General features: G+C 39.6%; 1 protein-coding gene across 1 annotated transcript in view; it reads right to left on the bottom strand.

The window, feature by feature from the left end:
• Positions 1-26873, bottom strand: part of LOC120062505 (protocadherin-11 X-linked-like) — a 59980-nt gene extending 33107 nt beyond the window's left edge. The window contains exons 1-2 of the mRNA XM_039012528.1: positions 26190-26873; positions 13170-13749 (exon numbers count right to left, since the gene is read on the bottom strand). Coding sequence (XP_038868456.1) covers positions 13170-13715 — 546 coding nt within the window. The 5' untranslated portion in view covers positions 13716-13749; positions 26190-26873. The remainder of the gene's footprint in view (positions 1-13169; positions 13750-26189) is intronic.
• Between the last annotated feature and the right edge of the window lie 250 nt (positions 26874-27123).

Genomic DNA, 27123 nt, shown 5'->3' on the forward strand with positions numbered 1-27123 from the left:
CTGTTAGACAGGTAACTCCCAATCCACAATATAGCAGGGTGTGTAAAGCCATTACATACATATTGCTCCAGCAGCAGACTAATGTCAAAAGTTGCACTGAAGTCTAACAAAACAGCTCCCACAATCTCTCAGCCAATCATCAGTTATTTGTGTAAGTGCTGTGCTTGTTTAATGTCCTTCCTTATAAGCATGCTGTTGTCAATTTGTTTACTGTAAAATAGCATTGTATCTGGTCAAACACAATTTTTTCCAAAAGTTTACTAAGGGTTGGTAACAGGCTGATGGTTGGCTATTTGAGCCAGTAAAGGGGGCTTTACTATCGGAAGGACTTTTGCTTCCCTCCAGGCCTTAGGGCACACACTTTTTTTAAGCCTGTATTAAAGAGTTGGCAAATAGGAGTGACAATACCGACCTCTATCATCCTCAGTCATTTTTTATTAATTTTTTAATTTTTAATTTTTTCTTGTCTTTCAAACTTTGGTCAGTTATACTGAGATGTGTAGGTTTCGGTGTTTGTTGCTGGCATGTCATGCCTAAGTTTGCTAATCTTGCCATTAAAAACATAATTAAAGTAGTTGGCAATATCTGTGGGGTTTGTGATGAATGAGCCATCTGATTCAATGAATGAGTTTGCCTTTTTTCCCAAAATGTAATTTAAGGTGTTCCAAAGTGTTTCACTATCATTCTTTCTATAATGTATCTTTGTTTCATAATAGACTTTACCCATGGTGATGGATGACAAATGGATGTTTCATGCATGCTACCACAATTTGTATACCCTAGTGGCAGAGGAAGCCATGGAAGGCCACTTTACAGTTTCTTCAACTGAGATTCATTTTAAAAAGTACAACGTTAATCCAGATAAAAAATGTATTTATTTTATCTACAAGAATCTGTAGGCGTGCTAATAATTTTGATACCTATCTTTAAAAAAAAAAACATATATTAATAAACAAAATCACTTTCTCTGAGAAATGGTATTAGTATAACATAATTGAACTGTCAAATTTTATTTTAGCATACAATATAGATAATTTATGCTAATATTTATCAAGGTGACAATAATTTGACTGGTGACTGTACATGTATATACTATATGTGTAGAGATCTATAAATAAACATTCTGTATATGTAGATATATATTAGTGATGTTAGTGGACCAATGATGTTAGAGGACCAATGATGTTAGTGTACCAATGATGTTAGAGGACCAATGATGTTAGAGAACCAATGATGTTAGTGTACCAATGATGTTAGAGAACCAATGATGTTTGTGTACCAATGATGTTAGAGAACCAATGATGTTTGTGGACCAATGATGTTAGAGAACCAATGATGTTTGTGGACCAATGCTGTTAGAGGACCAATGATGTTTGTGGACCAATGATGTTAGTGGACCAATGATGTTAGTGGACCAATGATGTTTGAGAACCAATGATGTTAGAGGATCAATGATCTTTGTGGACCAATGCTGTTAGAGGACCAATGATGTTTGTGGACCAATGCTGTTAGAGGACCAATGATGTTTGTGGACCAATGATGTTAGTGGACCAATGATGTTAGTGGACCAATGATGTTTGAGAACCAATGATATTAGTGGACCAATGATGTTTGTGGACCAATGATGTTAGTGTACCAATGATGTTTGTGGACCAATGATGTTAGTGGACCAATGATGTTAGTGGACCAATGATGTTAGAGAACCAATGATGTTAGTGGACCAATGATGTTAGTGGACCAATGATGTTAGTGTACCAATGATGTTTGTCGTCCAATCACGACAGTTAAAGTTCCATCTCATAAGCAAATAATGAAGTAGATCCGGAGTTGGCTGAAACTGGGGGCGGCTGACTAAATACCCCTCTCTGCAGACTCTTTCAATATTTCAGATTATCATCTGATGTATCTTTGAATCAAGTTGATGACCTAATCATAGACTGTTCTCTCTGCTTCCGCACGGCAAGCAGTACCGGAGCGCCAAGTCTAGGACCAAAAGGCTCCTAAACAGCTTCTACACCCAAGCCATAAGACTGCTGAACAATTAATCAAATGGCCACCTGACTATTTACATTGACCCCCCCTCCTTTTTGTTTTGTATACTGCGGCTACTCGCTGTTTATTATCTTTGCATAGTCACTTCACCCCTACCTACAAGTACAAATGACCTCTAACCTGTACCCCCACACACTGACTCTGTGCCGGTACCCCCTGTACATAGCCTTGTTATTGTTATGTTATTGTGTTACTTTTTTTTTGGTTGATTTATTTCTTGACTGTTCTTGAACTGCACTGTTGGTTAAGGGCTTGTAAGGAAGTATTTCACAGTAAGGTCTACACTTGTTGTATTCAGCATTTCACGGTAAGGTCTACACTTGTTGTATTCAGCATTTCACAGTAAGGTCTACACTTGTTGTATTCAGCATTTCACAGTAAGGTCTACACTTGTTGTATTCAGTATTTCACAGTAAGGTCTACACTTGTTGTATTCAGCGTTTCACGGTAAGCGTTTCACAGTAAGGTCTACACTTGTTGTATTCAGTATTTCACGGTAAGGTCTACACTTGTTGTATTCAGCATTTCACAGTAAGGTCTACACTTGTTGTATTCAGCATTTCACAGTAAGGTCTACACTTGTTGTATTCAGTATTTCACAGTAAGGTCTACACTTGTTGTATTCAGTATTTCACAGTAAGGTCTACACTTGTTGTATTCAGCGTTTCACGGTAAGGTCTACACTTGTTGTATTCAGTATTTCACAGTAAGGTCTACACTTGTTGTATTCAGCGTTTCACAGTAAGGTCTACACTTGTTGTATTCAGTATTTCACAGTAAGGTCTACACTTGTTGTATTCAGTATTTCACAGTAAGGTCTACACTTGTTGTATTCAGCGTTTCACGGTAAGGTCTACACTTGTTGTATTCAGTATTTCACAGTAAGGTCTACACTTGTTGTATTCAGCGTTTCACAGTAAGGTCTACACTTGTTGTATTCAGTATTTCACAGTAAGGTCTACACTTGTTGTATTCAGTATTTCACAGTAAGGTCTACACTTGTTGTATTCAGCATTTCACGGTAAGGTCTACACTTGTTGTATTCAGCATTTCACGGTAAGGTCTACACTTGTTGTATTCAGCATTTCACGGTAAGGTCTACACTTGTTGTATTCAGCATTTCACGGTAAGGTCTACACTTGTTGTATTCAGCATTTCACGGTAAGGTCTACACTTGTTGTATTCAGCATTTCACGGTAAGGTCTACACTTGTTGTATTCAGCATTTCACGGTAAGGTCTACACTTGTTGTATTCAGCATTTCACAGTAAGGTCTACACTTGTTGTATTCAGCATTTCACGGTAAGGTCTACACTTGTTGTATTCAGCATTTCACGGTAAGGTCTACACTTGTTGTATTCAGCATTTCACGGTAAGGTCTACACTTGATGTATTCGGCGCATGTGACAAATAAAGTTTGATTTGATTTGATTAAACCTAGAGGAGACTGGGATGGAATCATGTTGATGACATAATTAAACCTAGAGGAGACTGGGATGGAATCATGTTGATGACATAATTAAACCTAGAGGAGACTGGGATGGAATCATGTTGATGACCTAATTAAACCTAGAGGAGACTCGGATGGAATCATGTTGATGACCTAATTAAACCTAGAGGAGACTGGGATGGAATCACGTTGATGACCTAATTAAACCTAGAGGAGACTGGGATGGAATCATGTTGATGACATAATTAAACCTAGAGGAGACTGGGATGGAATCATGTTGATGACATAATTAAACCTAGAGGAGACTGGGATGGAATCATGTTGATGACCTGATTAAACCTAGAGGAGGATGGGATTGTGCTGTGAATATATCAGCTTTTCATAGCTACAGTATGCTAATGGCTGTGGATGGGCCAGGCAGTGAGCTGAACACAGGCAGTGAGCTGAACAGAGGCAGTGAGCTGAACACAGGCAATGAACTTTGTTTAATCGTCCATTCTGCAGCATCCGATGAAGAACATTAATCAATTATAAAATGCCAATTTGAGAAATTTGAAGAGAGCGTTCCAACACCTAGTTTCTATTACAGTATTACGGCGTAACTGGCATCTGTAAAATGAACAGACAGTAGTAGACATTTTAACATTTCTCTTTGTTTTCTGTGACGGGCAGAACCTAATTGTTCTACCATATGCTCCTAATAGCCAGGCAAACAAGTTAAATGTAGATCCCCAGAACAGAATTGTTCTACCATATTGCTCCTAATAGCCAGGCAAACAAGTTAAATGTTGATCCCCAGAACAGAATTGTTCTACCGTATTGCTCCTAATAGCCAGGCAAACAAGTTAGATGTTGATCCCCAGAACAGAATTTCTAAACAAAGAGGAGTTGTTGCTCCAAATCCACCCACTGAAATAAAGACTTCCTCTTTCTCTCAACACTGAATTTATCTGGCTCTCCTATAGCAGAATATTGATCTACACAAGGTGATGCCGACAGCGCCCGCCCACAACAAATGCTGTTGAGATATAAGAGATACTGAAAAATGACTCAAAAATAGGAAGGATTCGGTTTCCTGCAGTGTGGTGCAAAACTCTTTAAATGCTTGGGGAAAAATACAATTTGGAGGAGGGTAGAAACCCGAAACAACCAAAGTCAATTCCTCCATCCCTTGAGTCTGACCTGCTTCACATGTCAACGTCTCAAATGGCACCCTATTCCCTATATAGTGCCCTACTTTTGACCAGAGAACATGGATGGTATTACTTTCCCCTGACCCTGGACATGTTCTTAGAACACCTTTGCGTCATTCCAAGATGACGTTGCAGTACCAGCACTAACACTACTAATGGTACACATTCCATTTTAGAATCCCATAATTATGTTGCTATGGATGGAACTGCTACTCTCATTATTAAGGTGGCATGACTGGTTTCATAAAATATGTTACGAATGCCTTATTTAGGGCCTATACCCCCTTTACCGACTATTGTGTGTGATTTAAACAAACTATATGGGATGGCATTATTTATTAGCCCTCTATGTGAAAAGACAGACCAACCTAGTTTTGAATTAAAGTGGCTGTCATATCTAATCTGTCCTTTCTGATATCAGCTAGCCTACATGTCTGTCAGCTGAGGGGACATAACTGGCCTACTGTGATGACACAGAATGGTAGCAGATTCAGCTTCATGTCAGGGACCAGTGTTACGTTCGAGACCACCTACAGAAAGACTGGTTCAAGACCAAGACCAGAGCAAATAGAGTCCGAGTCAAGACCGAGACTGGAGGGGTGGGCGAGACCGAGTCAAGACCAAGACTAGAGGGGTGGGTGAGACCGAGTCGAGACCAAGACTGGAGGGGTGGGCGAGACCGAGTCAAGACCAAGACTAGAGGGGTGGGTGAGACCGAGTCGAGACCAAGACTAAGTCAAAGTGAGAACGGTTGCAAGAACACGACTTTCGATCATTATAGAATGCATTCGCCAAAGGCCACAAAATACAACTAAATGGATTTCTGCAAATATGTAAACACCACAGGAGTCCTCTTACATTTGAGAACTATACAGTCCTATTGATCAAACAAAGTCAGTTATGCATATTAACAACAACAAGATCAACAACTAATGCTAGCCAGAGCAAGATGAGCTAAAATCTAAGAAAGGAACATTAGATAAACCCTCTCAAACTTTTTCAGCTAGTTGGCCGTCAAAATTGCATTAATAAATTATGGGGAATTGTGGCCTCCTCACCCTTCTGCAGCTCGCCTGCCAATGCATGCTTGTCCAAACCAAGCACCCAAGCTAACTGGCTAAAGTTGGCTAGCTTGCTACTTCTAGACACAATTGAGAGGTTTGCCTGTTTACGTGTTATCTAAAGCGTGCTTGAGTAATGATCATTTATTTTTGTCATATTCAGCGGGTGTTACGCGTTTGTAAATTCATCAGTTGTTCTGCGCTCTGGCCCACTCAAACGAGAGTGCTCTGAAATCGGAGTAGATAGCCAGAGTGAATTTGCGAACACGAAGAGATATGCTAACTGGATAACAGTTGTTCAAGTACTTGCTAGCTAACAAAATGACACCTACATCTATAGGTGTGTATAGCCACCGAAAAACGATATGAGGGGAAAAAGGTCAGTCATTCACCCACTCCTGCAATGACATGACATCCTCTTAGTAGCTAACTAGCTAGCTATCTAGCTAACGTTAGACTCAGTGTTTTTAGTGCTACATAAATATATAAGTAGCCTATTAGCAGTGGTGGGCCGTCAGGGCCAGCAAGGCCTTCTCTGCTGGCCTAAACATCATCAGAATATAATTTTTTTTTTTAAATATATTTTCCCACAAATATGTATTAAATTATTCCCCAGAGTAAGAGTTATACTCTTCATTTCATAGCTTTCCTCTTGGTTGCACTGCTTCCAGCCCCAGGTTGAGATTTGGAGGGCTGGTCTTTATGTTAGATCTTTTATCCAATCATATTCAGCCATCATGTGTTGCCAGGGGTCTAAAATCTGCCCTCAGGCCTTCAGAATCAACAGTGCGGGCGCTTGTAGCTTATAGTGAATGGAAATGAAAATTTAGTGTCAACCAATCAGCTTTAGAGTTGGCTATTGTACGCCTGCTGGCTGGCTCCAGTGTTACACAGGAGCCAGCTAGCAGGCGTAGTGCGTGCACGTCTTTTGATTGGATTACCAATATTGAGAGGCAGGTCCTATGGGCAGGTCTATGCAGATCTAGGAAACTGAATTTGATAAACGAATTAATTTGCGTACTACTAAGCTGTTTTTTCAACCCACAATGGCGGAAGGAGGAGAAGATATCGATTTGGTCGAGGATATAATTATAACGCCATTCTCAAGGCGAACTTTTCAAGAAAAGTTAGACATTGTAAGGAGAGGTCGCCCGACGCCGACCAACAGCGCTATCAATGGCTCACAGGCTCCGAGAAGCACTGCAAACTGTACTGCTGGGAATGCCTATTATTTGCAAGTGATCGATTTGGTGTTTGGAGCCACACTGGCTTTGCAAACTTGAGTTGTCTAACCAAGGCAGCAACGAGACACCAAAGTACGGCTGGGCACTTACAAGCAATGGTGCTTTTGAAAATTTTTGGGGACACCGGAGTGGATCTACAGCTCAACGAACAAACGCGCAGGGCAACGGAGCTGCACAATGAAAAGGTGAAAGGAAATATTGAAAAGACTCATTGATTGTGTCATGTTTTTGGGTAAACACTGTTTACCCAAAAACGTCAATTTGTCAATTTCAAGGTGACGCAACGCCTGGTTATACTGCGTTTCTGTCTAAATGTATAGTTTCTAGAGCCATGGCATCATAATGATGGTAATAAGAGGTGGATTAATTCGGGTGGGACTGTGTAGTACCTCACTGAAGGCCCAGGCCCCAGGCCCACGGCACGCCACTGCCTATTAGCCACGTTATGACTGACTTGTGATCACTGCTCTTGCTAGTTTGATTGTTTTGACATTCCCTGCCTTAATTACATTCATCCGTTTTTGTCCAAAATATTGTGTCGTTGAAACCTAAAACACTGCATCCCGAATGGAGGCAGCAAACAATGTACCAGGCCAGCAGTGATTTTCAACCTGATAGCAATATTTTTTGGACTACCAAGAAATGTATTGGTGAATTATATTAATTATGCATTGAACTGCATCCATCTATTCCACCAACAATGCCTTAGTGCACTTCGTGGGATGCTGAGTCACATAGAACCTATTTTTAAAACCTCTTATAGAGTTGGTTTTGTAGCATAACCTGGGAATTTGATATTTTTTGACTGATTATTATGGTTTTCTGATTGTTTCATATATGCAAAGTAGTTAAAACACTGTCAGATCCACTTTAAACTTTAGGTCACAGTGAAATGTGAATATTTTTTGCAATGGAAAGTAATAGCTGTACATTTAGATTGGAAAATGCTTAATGGTTGTTTTTTGTGTTCTTATGATTGGGACCTACTGGCTTATTATGTTTGAGTTCATGGACTACTTATCCTTTAACATCAAGCTGTGTGTGACTGCTGTCTTTCCATCAGCCCTATGCAGTGGTGTAGTGGTACCTTGTGAAGTGGGTGTATTACAATGTTGCCATTGTATATTACAAAGTTCCCAAATGGCACGCCCAGCAAAGGAAAGGCACCCTGTGTGAAAAGTCCTATGTTTTCCTATGTTTTGTAATGTAACAGGCCCACAGTGGGTGGGCCTGTCAGGGCCTGGCTCCCCAGTGGCTGGGCCTGTCAGGGCCTGGCTCCCCAGTGGGTGGGCCTGTCAGGGCCTGGCTCCCCAGTGGCTGGGCCTGTCAGGGCCTGGCTCCCCAGTGGGCGGGCCTGTCAGGGCCTGGCTTCCCAGTGGGCGGGCCTGTCAGGGCCTGGCTCCCCAGTGGGCGGGCCTGTCAGGGCCTGGCTCCCCAGTGGGCGGGCCTGTCAGGGCCTGGCTCCCCAGTGGGTGGGCCTGTCAGGGCCTGGCTCCCCATTGGGCGGGCCTGTCAGGGCCTGGCTCCCCAGTGGGTGGGTCTGTGTCCACCCCATCCATGTCTACGCCCCTGATGCAAACAGCACATGATGACATTTGCGCATCAAAAATAGCCTACTATCCAATACTTCGGACTAAACGTTTTTCAATACCTGGTTTGCATACCCATTGTAGCCTTAGTTAGCATTTACTGTTAGTTATCATACAGGTGAAACATCTTTCCTACCCTACCGACTAGCGATGTGAGCTGCTCCTTGCCAAAACCAGCTGAGAGTTGCACACCCTTGCTGCCTGCAGATGATACTCTGCTGAAAATGGGCTATATGAGCAGGCGTGCATGTGAATATATGTCACGTGCTTTACGATTGTGTAGGCTACTTTGTGCATGATTTCTCTACTGTACTACATAATTATTACGTTTGCTGTCCTTTCAGAATCACAAACCTGTCACACACTGATGGCCTATAGGTTTGCGACTGCGCAAACATGTGTTTAACAGATATAAAAGACCGTTAAGATATTAATGTTTCAACAAAGGAGTGTATACATTTGGCCTGGCGAAGCAATATTATGCGCTGACTGAATGGAAGCTGATAATTATGAGGTTTTGTTTTTTTACTCCGCTGGTCTCAACTAATCTCGCGAAGAAATTAAGAGTTCTCACTGTCCGAAACCAAGTCAAGACCGAGTACAAATGTATCCGACACCAAGACAAGACCGGGACACTCAATATGTGGTCTCGAGACCAGACTTGAGTACTACAACACTGTCAGGGACATAACAGGAACACTATGATGACACACGATGGTAGCAGTTTCAGATGGATGTCAGGAACATAGCAGGAACACTGTGATGACACACAATGGTAGCAGTTTCAGATGGATGTCAGGAACATAGCAGGAACACTGTGATGACACACAATGGTAGCAGTTTCAGATGGATGTCAGGAACATAGCAGGAACACTGTGATGACACACAATGGTGGCAGTTTCAGATGGAAGTCAGGGACATAACAGGAACACTGTGATGACACACAATGGTGGCAGTTTCAGATGGAAGTCAGGGACATAGCAGGAACACTGTGATGACACACAATGGTGGCAGTTTCAGATGGAAGTCAGGGACATAACAGGAACACTGTGATGACACACAATGGTGGCAGTTTCAGATGGAAGTCAGGGACATAGCAGGAACACTGTGATGACACACAATGGTGGCAGTTTCAGATGGATGTCAGGGACACAGCAGGAACACTGTGATGACACACGATGGTAGCAGTTTCAGATGGATGTCAGGAACATAGCAGGAACACTGTGATGACACACGATGGTGGCAGTTTCAGATGGAAGTCAGGGACACAGCAGGAACACTGTGGTAGTAAACCATTATTCACGGTGGAGCTCCAAGACAAGTCTCTGAGGACGATACAAAGATAGTCCAAGGGGTGGATTAAAGGCCAGCAGCTATTCTAGGAATACTTGCACAAGCCTCTATTGAACTAAACTGTGTCTTGTACTGTAAGACTGTATAGTGTTCAAATAGAAATATGAATAGAAATCCAAAATGGATGGTGTTAGGAGATAGATGGGAGGGGTTGAATGGAGCTGAAGGTTGGGACTAATAACAACAAGATAACTCATGTAAAACATACCGTGCCCGTAAAACGTATATAGGTTCAGAACTTTTGTGAAAGAGTACAGTTTGAAAGATATGGTAAATAGAAATCAAACCGGATGGACATCAGAAATAGATGGGAGAGGTTGAGTGTAGAGGAAGGACAGGAGAAAAATATAACAAAATATACGTAACTCTTGTAAAATAGACTGTGTCCATAAAATGTATATAGTATGTATAAGCTGGAAATACAGGCCTAAGTGTTGTTGTCCATTAGTTTACTCCAATTAGGGGAGGGGGGGTAGGGTTAGAGGGTAATATATATATATACTGTACTGTATATACATATACTACTGTTCAAAATTTGGGGTCACTTAGAAATGTCCTTGTTTTTGAAAGAAAAGCTAATTTTGTGTCCATTAAAATAACTTCAAATTGAACAGAAATACAGTGTAGACATTGTTGATGTTGTAAATGACTATTGTAGCTGGAAACGGCTGATTTTTATGGAATATCTACATAGGCGTAGAGAGGCCCATTATCAGCAACCATCACTCCTGTGTTCCAATGGCACATTGTGTTAGCTAATCCACGTTGTGTTAGCTTTATCATTTAAAAGGCTAATTCATTATTAGAAAACCCTTTTGCAATTATGTTAGCACAGCTGAAAACTGTTGTCCTGATTAAAAAAGCAATAAAACTGGCCTTCTTTAGACTAGTTGAGAATCTGGAGCATCAGCATTTGTGGGTTCAATTACAAGCTCAAAATTGCTAGAAACAAATAACTTTCTTCTGAAACTCATCAGTCTATTCTTGTTCTGAGAAATGAAGACTATTCCATGCGAGAAATTGCAAAGAAACTGAAGATCTCGTACAACGCTGTGTACTACTCCCTTCACAGAACAGCGCAAACTGGCTCTAACCAGAATAGAAAGAGGAGTGGGAGGCCCCAGTGCACAACTGAGCAAGAGGACCAGTGCATTAGAGTGTCTAGTTTGAGAAACAGACGCCTCACAAGTTCTCAACTGGCAGCTTCATTAAATAGTACCCGCAAAACACCAGTCTCAACGTCAACAGTGAAGAGGCGACTCTGGGATGCTGGCCTGTGACCCAACACACCTCCAGGCTGTGTAAGGGCTATTTGACCAAGAAGGAGACTGATGGAGTGCTGCATCAGACGCCCTGGCCTCCACAATCACCCGACCTCAAACCAATTGAGAGATGAATTTGACCGCAGAGTGAAGGAAAAGCAGCCAAAAAGTGCTCAGCATATGTGTTAACTCCTTCAAGATTGTTGGAAAAGCATTCCAGGTGAATCTGGTTGAGAGAACGCCAAGCATGTGCAATGCATCGAGGCAAAAGGTGGCTACTTTGAAGAATCTCAAATATAAAATGTATTTTGATTTGTTTACACTTTTTTGGTTATACTATGATTCCATGTGTGTTATTTCATAGTTTTGATGTCTTCACTATTATAGTACAATGTAGAAAATAGTAGAAATAAAGAAAAACAAATGAGTACAAACTACTGTAGGTGTTCTAAAACTTTTGACCGGTAGTGTCCTCGTGTACTGTACCTGTATTTATGTTTATTGACTGCTATTCAGAAAACCTCTTTCGAATGAAAAGGATGGATAGAAAATATAAAAACAGCAATATTTCCACAAGATAAGATAAGATATGCAACTGAATTGAAATTGAAATTTAACTAGAAAAAAAAAAAAGCTAAGATAGGAAAGATACAATAAATCTAAATAAATAAATTGAATCTAAATAAAACAAGGAAATAGAAAAGTAATAATATACATGACAGGAAATACAAAATAATGGAAATGACTGGGGAACATCATCGTTGCTATGTGCAGAACATTTGGCTGGTCATTTTCCAGGCATGAACAATTCAGGACATTTCAGCGGGGGAGGTCTTGGCACAGAAATGACTCATAAAAATGCAAATTGGTAATCAAGTCAGACATGGGTAGCAAGGATACTGTTAATGTTCACACAAAGCACACTTAATCTGATACACCCTGATAGACTCTTTACCATCTCACACTCCCGAAAAAAACATCCTTGTGTCACCGAGATGAGACAACCTTTCCAAAGCAACATTTTCATCGTAGTTGCTTATTTTAGAAGACTGTCTTTTTACTTTACGTGCCCCCTCTTGTTTAGTACCCCCTCTGCATAGCGAATGTTGTGCTTTATCTCCTCTCAAAAAATATCTGACATTTAAATTCACAAGCAGGCCTCAGATAATCTGCAATATTCATCTTCCTCCACTGACGTATTGAGAATTGTGTAGACTATAAATGGAGAATGCATGACATCATCCTCCTTTCTGGTTTTAGGTCGACTTCATTAAGGTAAGTGAGAATATTGCGCTGCGATTGAATAGAACATCAATTAGACGATAAAAAGAACATTGGGTTCCGCATGAAGCACCTATTACCATAACACAGTTCCTTTTCTAGTCAATAATCTACAATATTCCCAACATTTCACCTTTTCTTCTACATTTGAGGAATACGCTGTGTCTGCAATTTCCGTTATGGTTTATAGCAAAACTACACCTTGCTTATCACTTGATACACATAATAACATAAAGCCTTTTCAAAGAAAGCATGGTGGTTACATGGCGGCCTAAGGCTCTGTTCTGATTTAAGCATGAAAACGTGGCCCATAAAGTCTAACTACAAAGAACAGCTCTACTAACACACAGCCTTATAGGTTCCACTAAATGCAGGTGAACAGCAGTGATATTGGGAAGGGGTGGTACTGTATGTAGCTAGTTATCTTATCATATATCTAGTTAGCTTTTGCCTATACAACTGCCCTGTCTTTTCTGGAATCTTCGATGACGGAATGTTAAAATGATTTATGCTAGCGGTAAATGCCACAAATTACGATCTTCTGGTTTTACAATTGGTGTAATTGTTTTTCCAACGAATAAGGATGAAAACGAATCATTCATAAAACATACAAACTATTGATCGAGTGTCAATCACACAAGCAGTGACAGTCACTCGATCCTGATAGAGAGAAGTGTGAGCTCACCTTGACAAGTTCATAGTGTTGGATCCCATTGATCCCCACATCTGGGTCAAATGCAGAGGGCACGGGGTATCGGGTGTTGATGGCTGTGTTCTCTGGGATGGAGATGTTTATTACGGTGGACTGGAAGAGTGGAGCGTTGTCATTGATGTCCTCAATCAGGAACCGGATCTTGACCAGACGGAAGATCTCGTCGGGCAGAACGGCAACCTCGATCTCGTAGAAGCAGCGCTTCTCGTTGAATACTCCCGAGCAGAGCTTCTCGCGGTCGATGCGATGAGCCGTGGTGAAGATCTCCCCAGTGTTGGCCTCTACCCTCACCAAAGGCACATCGCCCGTTTTGTAGACAGGCTTAAACTGCAGTGGAGAGGACAGCTTGAAGTCAGGGTCAAGGTTCAGATCCAAGTCCTTCCGCAGGTTCCCGATGCGGACATTCTCGGGCTGCTCCTCCCTCACCGTGTAGTCCTTCTCTTGGGCCAAGGACAGCATGACCAGGCAGGTGAGCAACACCACCAACACATGAGCCTGACCTGATATGTCCATAATCATAGAGGATGGGAGCTTTCCTTGTAAGGATGCAACTCTGTCAGAGAGAGAGACAGAGAGAGACAGAGAGAGACAGACAGACAGACAGACAGACAGACAGACAGACAGACAGACAGACAGACAGACAGACAGACAGACAGACAGACAGACAGACAGACAGACAGACAGACAGACAGACAGACAGACAGACAGACAGACAGACAGACAGACAGACAGACAGACAGAGAGAGAGGGAGACCGACAGAGAGAGAGAGAGAGAGAGAGAGAGAGAGAGAGAGAGAGAGAGAGAGAGAGAGAGAGAGAGAGAGAGAGGGGAAGATAAATTATCTTGTTACTGTAGAAGTTACATGATACCCAGGTTACATCTGAAAATGGCACCTTATTCCCTGTATAGTGCACTACTTGTGACCAGAGCTCTATGATCAAACACAGTGCACTATATAAGAAACAGAGTTCTATTCCAGACTCAGATCCATATATTCTGACTGTAATTAGTATGATTCTCCCTAATGGAGAGGGTTGAACTTGACCTATCAACCTAACTAGCTCTGAGCCTGCATATCTCCAATGTCTTTGAGAGCAAATTAACAGCAGTTTTACACAATTAACCTTTGACGACACCTCTGGTTGAACACAAAGACATGAAAAGGTTATTAGTTCACATATTCCATCAATCCGTTACATTGAGGTAATCAACCAATTCATATTTTCCTCGCCGGAGGAGATCATCATTGGCGTAGTCAATAGACAACCTTGCATGAATGTTTGATGAGTTTAGCTGGCGTGAGGTAGTACGTTTGCCACATGAGTTGACCTTTGCGGTGTCATCAGGTTTACAAAGATACGTAGCTTGGGAATCAGTCAGATCATCACGAGCAGGAAACATGGGAAAACACTTAAGATTTGTCCCTGGTCAAAAGTACTACGTATGTGCACTGTATAGGCTCCCGAGCGGCGCAGCGGCCTCAGTGCTAGAGGCGTCACTACAGACCCTGGTTCGATCCCTTGCTGTATCACAACTGGCCGCTATTGGGAGTCCCGCAGGGCGGCGCACAATTGGCCCAGCATCGTCCGGGTTAGGGGAGGGTTTATGATGAAGAATATGTTCTTAACTGACATTCCTAGTTAAATAAAGGTTAAATAAATCAATCATAATATATATATATATAGGGAATAGGGTACCACTTAGGATGCGGACGACATCCACCTTCCATGCTGAGCCATAGATTAGAAATACATTGCTCATTAACTCACAGCCTCATTTACTGAGTATCTAAAAAAACATAAAAACAATAACATGAAAGATTACATGAATGCCCAGCCATATGAAAACACTATGTTCTGCATAATAATGAATTGACACATTACGAAAGCCACCATGTCTCACATTAGAATATTATAATCATACAATGTAATCATTAACATTAGATGATAGAGTTTTCTCTAACATGCTCTGTGTATTGTTATTAGATAGCAAATAAGGGCTCTGACTGATCTCTCTCTCTCTATCATTAAGCCCATGGTAAAATTAGTAAATAGTCAATAGTAAATCAACAGCCTATGGATTTCAGCACCATCTGACAGTATCAATATATCAGTGTTTTCTTATTTTATGCCAGTTTGCTTGATCGGTAGATCCACCAATTATATCAAAGCTTTGTGTGCTAAAACCTGGCTAGGGGGCAAAGGTCCCTGTTGCCAAAACCAAACTAGGCCATCCAAAGAGGGACCGTGGAGATATGAGGCAGTTGCTCTGCTTGTTATAGCAAGAACAACTTTCAGGTTATTAGGATTAGAATTTATGCTAACACTATACTTTAAAATGTTATTTATTTAACTTGTATTTATCCAGGAAGTTCCAATTGAGGTCTCTTTTTACAAGGGAGACCTGGACCAAGGGGAGACTTAAAGTCTGCAGGTATAATGTTCATTGTGATGCAGTTGTGATGTATTGTAACACTTGTCATGAGGACCAGTCTTTTCTTAAAGAATGCAGCACCCTTCATTGCTGGCTCAGTAACACACAATTTAAAAAATATATATTTTTTAAAACTTTAGTATCAAGAAATATTCAAAAACTTTGGAACGTTTTCTCTACCACTCCATTAGGACAGGGATAGTAGTGATTTTTTATTAACGATCAACCCATTTCCAGGCTCCCTTGTCTGGTGAACATACTAGAATCATTGGTCAACAAACAGCTATGTTATTATCTATCTGTAAGCGGTGTTCTTAATGTGAACCAATCTGGATTCAGAACCAAAACATAGCACTACTACGGCTGCCATGCTTGTTGTAAATGATATTGCAAATGCCTTGTGTTGTCATGTTTGTAGACTTGGCCAAAGCTTTTGATACTGTAGACCATGTTATTATGTTGAATAAGCTGTTCTCTATAGGGTAATATAGACCATGTTATTATGTTGAATAAGCTGTCCTGATAAGGTACTGTAGACAATGTTATTATATTGAATAAGCTGTTCTCTATAGGGTAATATAGACCATGTTATTATGTTGAATAAGCTGTCCTGATAGGATACTGTAGACCATGTTATTATATTGAATAAGCTGTCCTGATAGGATACTGTAGACCATGTTATTATATTGAATAAGCTGTCCTGATAGGATACTGTAGACCATGTTATTATATTGAATAAGCTGTCCTGATAGGATACTGTAGACCATGTTATTATGTTGAATAAGCTGTTCTCTATAGGGTAATATAGACCATGTTATTATGTTGAATAAGCTGTCCTGATAAGGTACTGTAGACAATGTTATTATATTGAATAAGCTGTTCTCTATAGGGTAATATAGACCATGTTATTATGTTGAATAAGCTGTCCTGATAGGATACTGTAGACCATGTTATTATATTGAATAAGCTGTCCTGATAGGATACTGTAGACCATGTTATTATATTGAATAAGCTGTCCTGATAGGATACTGTAGACCATGTTATTATGTTGAATAAGCTGTCCTGATAGGATACTGTAGACAATGTTATTATATTGAATAAGCTGTCCTGATAGGATACTGTAGACCATGTTATTATGTTGAATAAGCTGTCCTGATAGGATACTGTAGACCATGTTATTATATTGAATAAGCTGTCCTGATAGGATACTGTAGACCATGTTATTATATTGAATAAGCTGTCCTGATAGGATACTGTAGACCATGTTATTATATTGAATAAGCTGTCCTGATAGGATACTGTAGACCATGTTATTAAAATTGAATAAGCTGTCCTGATAGGATACTGTAGACCATGTTATTATATTGAATAAGCTGTCCTGATAGGATACTGTAGACCATGTTATTATATTGAATAAGCTGTCCTGATAGGATACTGTAGACCATGTTATTATATTGAATAAGCTGTCCTGATAGGATACTGTAGACCATGTTATTATATTGAATAAGCTGTCCTGATAGGATACTGTAGACCATGGTATTCGGTTGAATAAGCTGTCCTGATAGGATACTGTAGACCATGGTATTCGGTTGAATAAGCTGTCCTGATAGGATACTGTTCTCTATAGGGTAATATACGTAGACCATGTTGAAAAAGCTGTCCTCTCTGACAAAACTCAGGCCATCACGGTAGATGGATCAAATCGGAGTTCCTTGAGTTACAGAAATGGGTGCCCCAAGGCTCAGTACTCGGCCCACTACTGTTTACAATCAATATAAATAACATTGGTAATGCTGTAAAAAAAATATATATTGATTTGTATGCAGATGATACAGTGTTGTATTCCATTGCTCCATCAGTTGACCAAGCCTTTTCACATTTGAAGTCTGATTTTCAACCACAGCAGAGATCACGATTGGATCTAAAGTTGGTGCCAAATGCAAACAAACCAAAATGCATGTTTGTTTTTCTAGGTCCCATCATTCCAGATTTAAATGCATTTGTAATGACTAGTTTGAACGGTACACAAATTGAGCGCGTTCCTTTCTAAAAAGATGTTGGTATCTGGTTTGATGACAAACTGTCATTTAAAAAACATTTCACTGAGCTGGTTATGAAGTTGAAGTTCATGGTTCGTTTCTTTTACAGAAACAAAGCTAAATGTCTGACTTTAGTTAATAGGAAGCATATTGTCCAGGACACTAAAATTATTTTTCAATTTTCGCCTAAAATGACATATCCAAATGTAACTGCCTGTAGCTCAGGATCTGAAGCAATGATATGCATATTCTTGATTCCATTTGAAAGGAAACACTTTGAAGTTTGTGGAAATGTGAAATGAATGTAGGAGAATATAACACATTAGATCTGGTAAAAGATAATACATATTTTTTTAACCATCATCTTTCAAATGCAAGATAAAGGCCATAATGTATTATTCCAGCCCAGGCGCAATTTTGATTTTGGTCACTAGATGGCAGCAGTGTATGTGCAAAGTTTTAGACTGATCCAATGAACCATTGCTTTTCTGTTCAAAATGTTGTGTCAAGACTGCCCAAAAGTGCCTAATTGGTTTATTAATAACTTTTCAAGTTCATAACTGTGCACTCTCCTCAAACAATAGCATGGTATTATTTCACTGTAATAGCTGCTGTAAATTGGAAAGTGCAGTTAGATTGACAAGAATTTAAGCTTTCTGCCAATATCAGATATGTCTGTGTCCTGGGAAAATGTCTTGTTACTTACAACCTCATGCTAATTGCATTAGCGCACATTAGCTCAACCGTCCCGCGGGTGGGACACCGATCTGTAGAGATCCTTTTAAGAGGTTTTTAATGTCTATTATAGATTATGGAGGTATTATCTATATGCATGCAGCAGCAACTACACTTAAAACACTAGATGCTGTTTTCCATTGTGCCCTTAGGTTTTCTACTAGTGACGGTTATAAAACTCACAATTGGGCCCTTAGGTTTATTACTGGTGACGGTTCTAGAACTCACCATTGGGCCCTTAGGTTTATTACTGGTGACGGTTCTAGAACTCACCATTGGGCCCTTAGGTTTATTACTGGTGACGGTTCTAGAACTCACCATTGTGCCCTTAGGTTTATTACTGGTGACGGTTCTAGAACTCACCATTGTGCCCTTAGGTTTATTACTGGTGACGGTTCTAGAACTCAGCATTGTGCCCTTAGGTTTATTACTGGTGATGGTTCTAGAACTCACCATTGGGCTCTTAGGTTTATTACTGGTGACGGTTATAAAACTCACCATTGGGCTCTTAGGTTTATTACTGGTGATGGTTCTAGAACTCACCATTGGGCTGTTAGGTTTATTACTGGTGATGGTTCTAGAACTCACCATTGTGTTTTGTATCAAAAAGTGGGTTGGACCTCTTTGTATGTAAGGAGAGAGAGCAGTATTTTCTTGTGTTTATCTACAAAGCACTCATGCAGAAACTTCCTGTGTATCTATCATCATTAATTCAATTTAGACTTAGAAATTACCAAACCCAGTCTCAGGCTTGGATAACACTGGAGGCCCCTTCGGTCTCCACAGAGTTGGGTAAAGCAGCTTTTTTTTTTTTGGCCCCCTTCATGTGGAACAACTTCCAGAGCTCTCAGAAATGAGATGTTCTGCTCCCCCTTAGTCAGTTCAGAGTGATGATCAGAGACCACTAAGTTGATAAATGTGTCTGTTATTCTTAATATGTTTTGTAATTGTGTATATTGTATGTGTTTGATTCATTTTTGCAGGGCTCATCTGTAAAAGAGACCGTAGTCTCAATACGACTTCCGTAAAATTCATGACCCCTTTTTAATGTCAAACCTGGCAAGACATCTTAAATAAATAATACATAACCCCACACAGCTGTACTACACTGGGGTTAAATGTGGATATCTGAGGAACTGTCTTCAATAACGGTTAGCTTTTCAAAGTTATTTTGAATAAATCCCAACAATTTACATCCAATCACGAACATATGAATGTGTTATTCATGTCCCACTGCATTCCAGGCCTACCCATCTGATCTCTGAGCATTTACAATAATCTTTATAGGAGATTTAGACAGCCACAACACATTGGTTAGGAGGTAATAAAGAGAGTATCAATCAGCCTTTCATTTCCCTTCCCAGCGTCGTTATTTAATATCCATCACAGAGATTATGCACAGCTGTGCTGAGAAGCGCTCCGTGAACGCCTTATGAAAACGCTACATAAGGACAGAGCTAGTATACTGTCTTGAGAAGAGATCTATAACTACTGTATTAAAACTTTACAATAGAGACATTTTACAATTGAGATGATGGTGACATCCAAATGCCATAATAGCATCTCAAAAGTAGAAAAGAAAAATGTATTAAATATATTTTTTTTAAATATTGAATTTAACTTGTTTGGAATCAGCCAGAATGGCAACATGTTTTATTGTTGCATCCTATGATCTTATTTGACATTTTTTCAACCAGAGGACCTTCTAACTCTCCTCCTATTGTCTAGCCTAGAGGTTAGAGACTACAAGGTGAATAATTATGTCGTTGTGCCCTTGAGCAAGGCACTTAACCCTAATTGCTCCTGGAAGTTTCTCTGGATGACTAAAATGTCAAATGTAAATCTTCCTGATGAAGAACTCAGGTGAGACTCATTATAGGGTTAGGTTTAGACTCATTATAGGGTTAGGTTTAGACTCATTATAGGGTTTTAGGGTGAGACTCATTATAGGGTTAGGTTTAGACTTATTATAGGGCTTTAGGGTGATACTCATTATAAGGTTAGGTTTAGACTCATTATAAGGTTTAGACTCATTATAGGGTTAGGTTTAGACTCATTATAGGGTTAGGTTTAGACTCATTAGAAGCCTGTTGGGTTAGAAAAACATGGCTGACGGGATCTACATGACAGACATCCATTTGAAGGTGACTCTCTGCAGTCGGGATCCCAATAAAACTGTGTTGTGATGTCATATGAATGAAACACTGCATGGGGGTGGGGGTTTGTTTGACTTTGAAGTTGGCACCTTTCCTAGAGAGAAAGAAGGGTTCATTACTATTCACTATGCCACGTGTGAAGAGAAGTCCAAGGCTGAACCAAGCCATGGATAATGTTAAACACTCTCTTCAAAACTATACATTGGATCTAATGGGATTGACCAATGAGCTTCAATTTTTACAATTGCAAAACATGTACAGTTTGGCAATGAAGAATAGGGAAAATAATGTAGAGATTTTTTTTTTACGTTTCAATGTCAATCAAGCAGAACATCTTTCCATGCAAACATTTCACTAGATTCCAGAAAAAGTTATTTTGAGGCGTAGACAAGAGGTTTAATACAGCAGACAACTCTGCTTCTCTCCTCTCTCTGGAGACAGAGCTGAGCAAGGGGGGGGGGGGGGGGGGGGCTAGTAGCAGACAGCTCCTGGATCACTTTACATGGCAATATGATGGACAGGCCAGTCGGGCAGGGTAGTATTATCAGACTGACCTGTGGAAGAGCAGAGGGGGGGAAACACCTTCACCTTCCCAAAGAATCTATTGATCTGGCATCTTAAACGGAAGTTTGATGGAGTGACTCCAGAAATGGAGTAGCAGCAGCAAACTTCTCTATCCAAAAACCTGTGGTGTGGGTGTCCATGGATATACAGTACCAGTCAAAAGTTTGGATACACCTCACTGCAGGGTTTTTCTTACATTTTTACTATTTTGTAGAGAATGCCAATAGTGTGCAAAGCTGTCAAGGGAAAGGGTGGCTAATTTGAAGAATCTCAAATATAAAATATATTTTGATTTGTTTAACACTTTTTTTGGGGTCTCTACATGATTCCATGTGTTATTTCAGTTTTCATGTCTTCACTATGATTCTACAATGTAGAAAATAGTAAAAATAAAGAAAAACCCTGCAACGAGGTGTGTCCAAACTTTTGACTGGTACTGTACATTAAGAGATATTTCTTAATGCATTGCAAAATGGACTTGCAAAGGGTCACAATCTTGGTAACTCCAGGCTCTATCTCTCCTGGTTTCATTGATCGTCGACAGACTGGCAGACAGACAGGTTTATTGTCAAGATCTATTCAGTCTCCCTTTAAAAGATCTACAGCCTTGAAGTTTCCTTATCTAGTTGTCACAAGAGGAATAATGGTAGATTTCTCTTGACTGAGTAATGACTTTGGTCTTCACAGCTGGGGCAGATGAAATTCCAAATGCCAAAGGGGTTCCTGCTGATAAGAATGAACCATTGTAAAATAGCTAAATCATATTTACTCTTCGGTATTTGTGTTCAGCTAAGACAAATGTCCATATGTCTTAATTCTTCAGTCAAATTTGTGAAAAATCTAATTTAGAACCTAGTGTACAGTGAATGCTTCAATCATATATCAATCCCAAGGGAAAATAAATCAAACATTTCAAATTTCCTTCACATTATTTTCTAGTTATAAATGTCAACACGATGAGATAATAATCAAAATAATGTATGTTTAATATAATAAAGAAGACTTCAAGATATTCCATACAGCATTAACAAATCACCAACACAGATGTGATAACTTCACATAAATTGGCATGAAAATCCTTCACATCTTGTCACGTCAGTTAATCTGATATTACTGTAAATCCCTCTAGAGGGCAGTAAAGGGACGTGTTAGTTAACTACACATGGAATACTACCAGAGCCAATATAAAGATCACTATCATTTGACCCTCTCATGCTACAGTAAAATAAGGAATATTTAGCTAACATTTGCTTTATTCAAACGTTTGATTGGATAGTCAAATAACTCTTGGTAGCTATTGAGAGTAGTGAATAGTATTAGTTCAATATATATATATATATTTTTCTGTTTGCTTGCTGTGCCCTTTCCTAGAATTCTCGAGAAACCATTTGTTTGGTAACCAGTATTTTTTACATCTATGCATTTGGAGAAAAAAAAAGTTCAGTGCTGCAGGATTAAATAAAACATGGTTGTTGTGTTAGCCAAATAGTCGATGAAGACTATACTGTTAAATAAATATATTACACACCAATTGATACCATAATTGTTCATGTGTTTTGACGGTGGCCATGCTCTATGATACAGACATTACATTACGAAAGGTGCAAATGATTCCGTATCGTTCTGAATCATTGTGGAAGTTAGGCTACTGAAACATAATGTATGTGACAATACAATTCAAATACAATGATAGTTAAAATTGTATCGTCACATGCACAGGTACAATGAAATGCTTAACTTGCATGCTCTACCCAACAGGGCAGTAATTAATATCAACACAGGTATAGCTAATAATATATATATATATATAAGAAAAACACAATAAACAGTAAATAAGATAGAACACTATATACAGGGTCAGTGCCAATACCAAATGTACAATGTGCAGGAATAATAGAGTATTTCAGGTACATACATATAGGAGGATATTAGGAGAAAGTGATTGGTATTATTAATCATAATATTAATAATAATATTAATAATAAGGGGAAAGAGGAGAGTGATTCATAACTACATTTTGAAGCATGTGACTGAAGAATCATTGTTTTGGACACTATTGCTATAGCTTCAGCAGCTATAAAACCATAATGCAATGTAAAAACCAACTGCTTATCAATTTGTGAACTTGTAAGAGGCAACACCAGTAAAATATAAAACTGCACATCCAGGTGAAATACTCAGGTGTCATACTTAATTAGCAGAATAACAGTTTATCATTCAACTAAGCAATGGTTAGTTACCACAACTAAGGACAACTAAGCAATGGTTATTTACCACAACTAAGTACAACTGGTTAGTTACCACAACTAAGGACTACTAAGCAATGGTTAGTTACCACAACTAAGGACTACTAAGAAATGGTTAATTACCATTGAAGAATAGTTTATCATTCAACTAAGTAATGGTTAATTACCACTACTAAGTAATGGTTAATTACGACAACTAAGTACAACTGGTTAGTTACCACAACTAAGGACTACTAAGCAATGGTTAGTTACCACAACTAAGAACAACTAAGCAGTGGTTAATTACCACAACTAAGGACTACTAAGCAGTGGTTAATTACCACAACTAAGGACTACTAAGCAATGGTTAATTACCACAACTAAGGACAACTAAGCAGTGGTTAGTTACCACAACTAAGGACTACTAAGAAATGGTTAATTACCATTGAAGAATAGTTTATCATTCAACTAAGTAATGGTTCATTACCACAACTAAGTACAACTGGTTAATTACCACAACTAAGGACTACTAAGCAATGGTTAGTTACCACAACTAAGTACAACTGGTTAGTTACCACAACTAAGGACTACTAAGCAATGGTTAGTTACCACAACTAAGGACTACTAAGCAATGGTTAGTTACCACAACTAAGGACTACTAAGAAATGGTTAATTACCATTGAAGAATAGTTTATCATTCAACTAAGTAATGGTTCATTACCACAACTAAGTAGAACTGGTTAATTACCACAACTAAGGACTACTAAGCAATGGTTAGTTACCACAACTAAGTACAACTGGTTAGTTACCACAACTAAGGACTACTAAGCAATGGTTAGTTGCCACAACTAAGGACTACTAAGCAATGGTTAGTTACCACAACTAAGGACTACTAAGCAGTGGTTAATTACCACAACTAAGGACAACTAAGCAGTGGTTAGTTACCACAACTAAGGACAACTAAGCAGTGGTTAGTTACCACAACTAAGGGCAACTAAGCAGTGGTTAGTTACCACAACTAAGGGCTACTAAGCAATGGTTAGTTACCACAACTAAGGACTACTAAGCAATGGTTAGTTACCACAACTAAGGACTACTAAGCAGTGGTTAGTTACCACAACTAAGGACTACTAAGCAGTGGTTAGTTACCACAACTAAGGACTACTAAGCAGTGGTTAGTTACCACAACTAAGGACAACTAAGCAGTGGTTAGTTACCACAACTAAGGGCTACTAAGCAGTGGTTAGTTACCACTACTAAGCAGTGGTTAGTTACCACAACTAAGGACAACTAAACAGTGGTTAGTTACCACTACTAAGGACTACTAAGCAGTGGTTAGTTACCACAACTAAGGACAACTAAGCAGTGGTATAGGCCTACATTTGAATGTATATAAAACTAAGTTTATGAACACTTCTAAACAAGTTAAGCTCCAAACACTAAAGCCTTATCAATCTCTGTTAGCCTAGACTGCAGTCCAAAACAATGATCAGAAAACATTGTTCTAAGAGTAAATTCAGGCATGTCATCTAAGTCAGGAAATCATTAACCAATCAATCTGGATAACATCCGCGAATAAAATATGAATAGCCTCCATTGTATCATATAAGGTATAGGCCTATGGTTAGTTGGATAATCAAATCGACCTAAGCTTCAATAACAGTATGTCATCGCCTGATGTGTTAGAGGCTATGTGGAGAGATGGAGACTGACGGATCTATTGACCAGTGAATCCCCTCAACAAAATTAAGCACCGGGAACGTTGAGCATGAATATGGTGCCTTAGCTTCCCTTATAGCCTATTGCGTGTAGTTTCCGAGCATGGAGTGTATGGATACTGTGTTTGTTATACAGCATGTGTGTTCCTCAAGAGCACTAATCAGTCCAATATAAAATAATGGACCTACTAGCAATGCTAATGGGATAGAGGATGATGCCCCCGAAGTTGAAAGCTGCCTGCCAGTCTCTGTGTGCATTATCCATAATGCTATTGGCCAGGGAGTTCTGGCTTAGTTATTAGGATACTCATTAACCGCCATGTGGGTTAGCAGCGTGGTTAAGGTTAGGGTTAGGTGACTGTGCCAGCTAGTGACCACTCTGCGATTCCTGACGAAAAACGCTAACTTGCTTATTAATAAACATGCAGTCAAAAAACTCACCTGTCGAAAAGTATGCAGTAGCCTAGCTTGCCCATCTTAAACATTTAATTTGAAAACAATGTAGCTATATTGACTATGCACGGATTGAATAACTCATGACCGACCGACAATAATGGTCATGCGACAGCTATGGTTGAAAAGTATAGTGAGTAATACCCTATAGGCTGCTTGAAGAAAATATAAATGTTTTGAAATAGGTCGTGACCATAACTATAACGGCGTCCACTATAGCTACGATGAACTGAATGTTTTTTTTTTGCACTATGGATGGTGTGACTGACCAAATCCGATGCGTAAAGACATGGCGCAATGGGGGTCCTCGTTTTAACACTGAATGCGATTATTGTGATTTTATCTATAAATTATTTGATAACATTATGGTGGCATGCCTGCAACCCCAGTTATCGAGGGATGCGAATCAACTGCGATGCGGCAGATGGTCGGCAGGTTTGCGTAAATTGGTGGTAAATTCGGATTCCTTTAGCGATACCGACATCATAAAGTATTTTCCTCTATATGGGTTAAACAATTTCCTCTTAAAATGTACATAACATTTCCATATGACATGAGACATTGACAACTTGTAGGCTGGTATTGAGAATTAAATAAGCTAATAATATAAATTCATGTTGTTAGCTATTTGTTTTACTTGACTCTAGTGATGATATTAATAATGCTTACCTTATATCCCTTCGAACAGAATATGTAAAATCAATCGCAATTCCCGTCACGTAGCGACATCACTGCTTTAGAAGTGCCATATAATTACACTGAAGTGGAATAGGGGAGAGAAAAAGATCCTCTTCGGGTAGCGGGAATCAAATAAAACGCAAATCAATAGGGTTATCCGCTACAGAAAATGATCCATGTCCTAAAAAAGTCTATGGTCCACATTCGAAAGGCAAAAAGAGCATTGCTTGCAGAATAACTTTGTAACTCGAAGAGCCGACGTAATTCCTCTTCAGATATCTTGACTTAAGCGTGGTTCAATTACGGGCGGCAGGAGAGATGCTGATGGTCCAAGTTGATTGATTCACATGAAATAGCCCTAGCCCTACGTGTGTGTGTTTTTTAAAAATGTTTTCTCCTGAAAACCACTTGCATGGAAGACCGTTTCACTGAGCATGTGTTAAAGCTTTTTTAACAAGCGCATAAACTTCCATCCAAGAGCGCGCAAAAAATTAAACAGTTTGGTACGATGTCTGAAAACTTCAGTTCTGACAGCACTGTTTTCATTTTTGTAAAGGTTATTATACAGCAACAAAAAAAAATAACACATAAATGAACTGTAGCCTGGGTAGTGTTCTGTCCCCCAACGGAGTTTGGGTGAAAGTGTTCCTTAGTGCGGCATCACTTACAGTGGGGCTGACGGTATGCTGTATCAGTGTGCTAAGCTGTGCCTAGTTGTCTCAGTAGTATTGTATGAATCCGATCCCTCAGTACTGCCCACCTCTCTGCCTCCGACTGACATCACTGTGAGAGGAGGAGCCTACAGTAAATAATACAGCTCCCATCTTCTCCCATCCTCTTAAAGCTGCACTGTAAACAGGAGATCCCTGCATTGTTTTAGCTGGGTGTGTAGAGTACAGTGTTGACCACCACAAGCACCACAAGA

The sequence above is a fragment of the Salvelinus namaycush genome, chromosome 17 (genome assembly GCF_016432855.1).
Source record: "Salvelinus namaycush isolate Seneca chromosome 17, SaNama_1.0, whole genome shotgun sequence".
In the NCBI taxonomy this organism is placed as follows: Eukaryota; Metazoa; Chordata; class Actinopteri; order Salmoniformes; family Salmonidae; genus Salvelinus; species Salvelinus namaycush.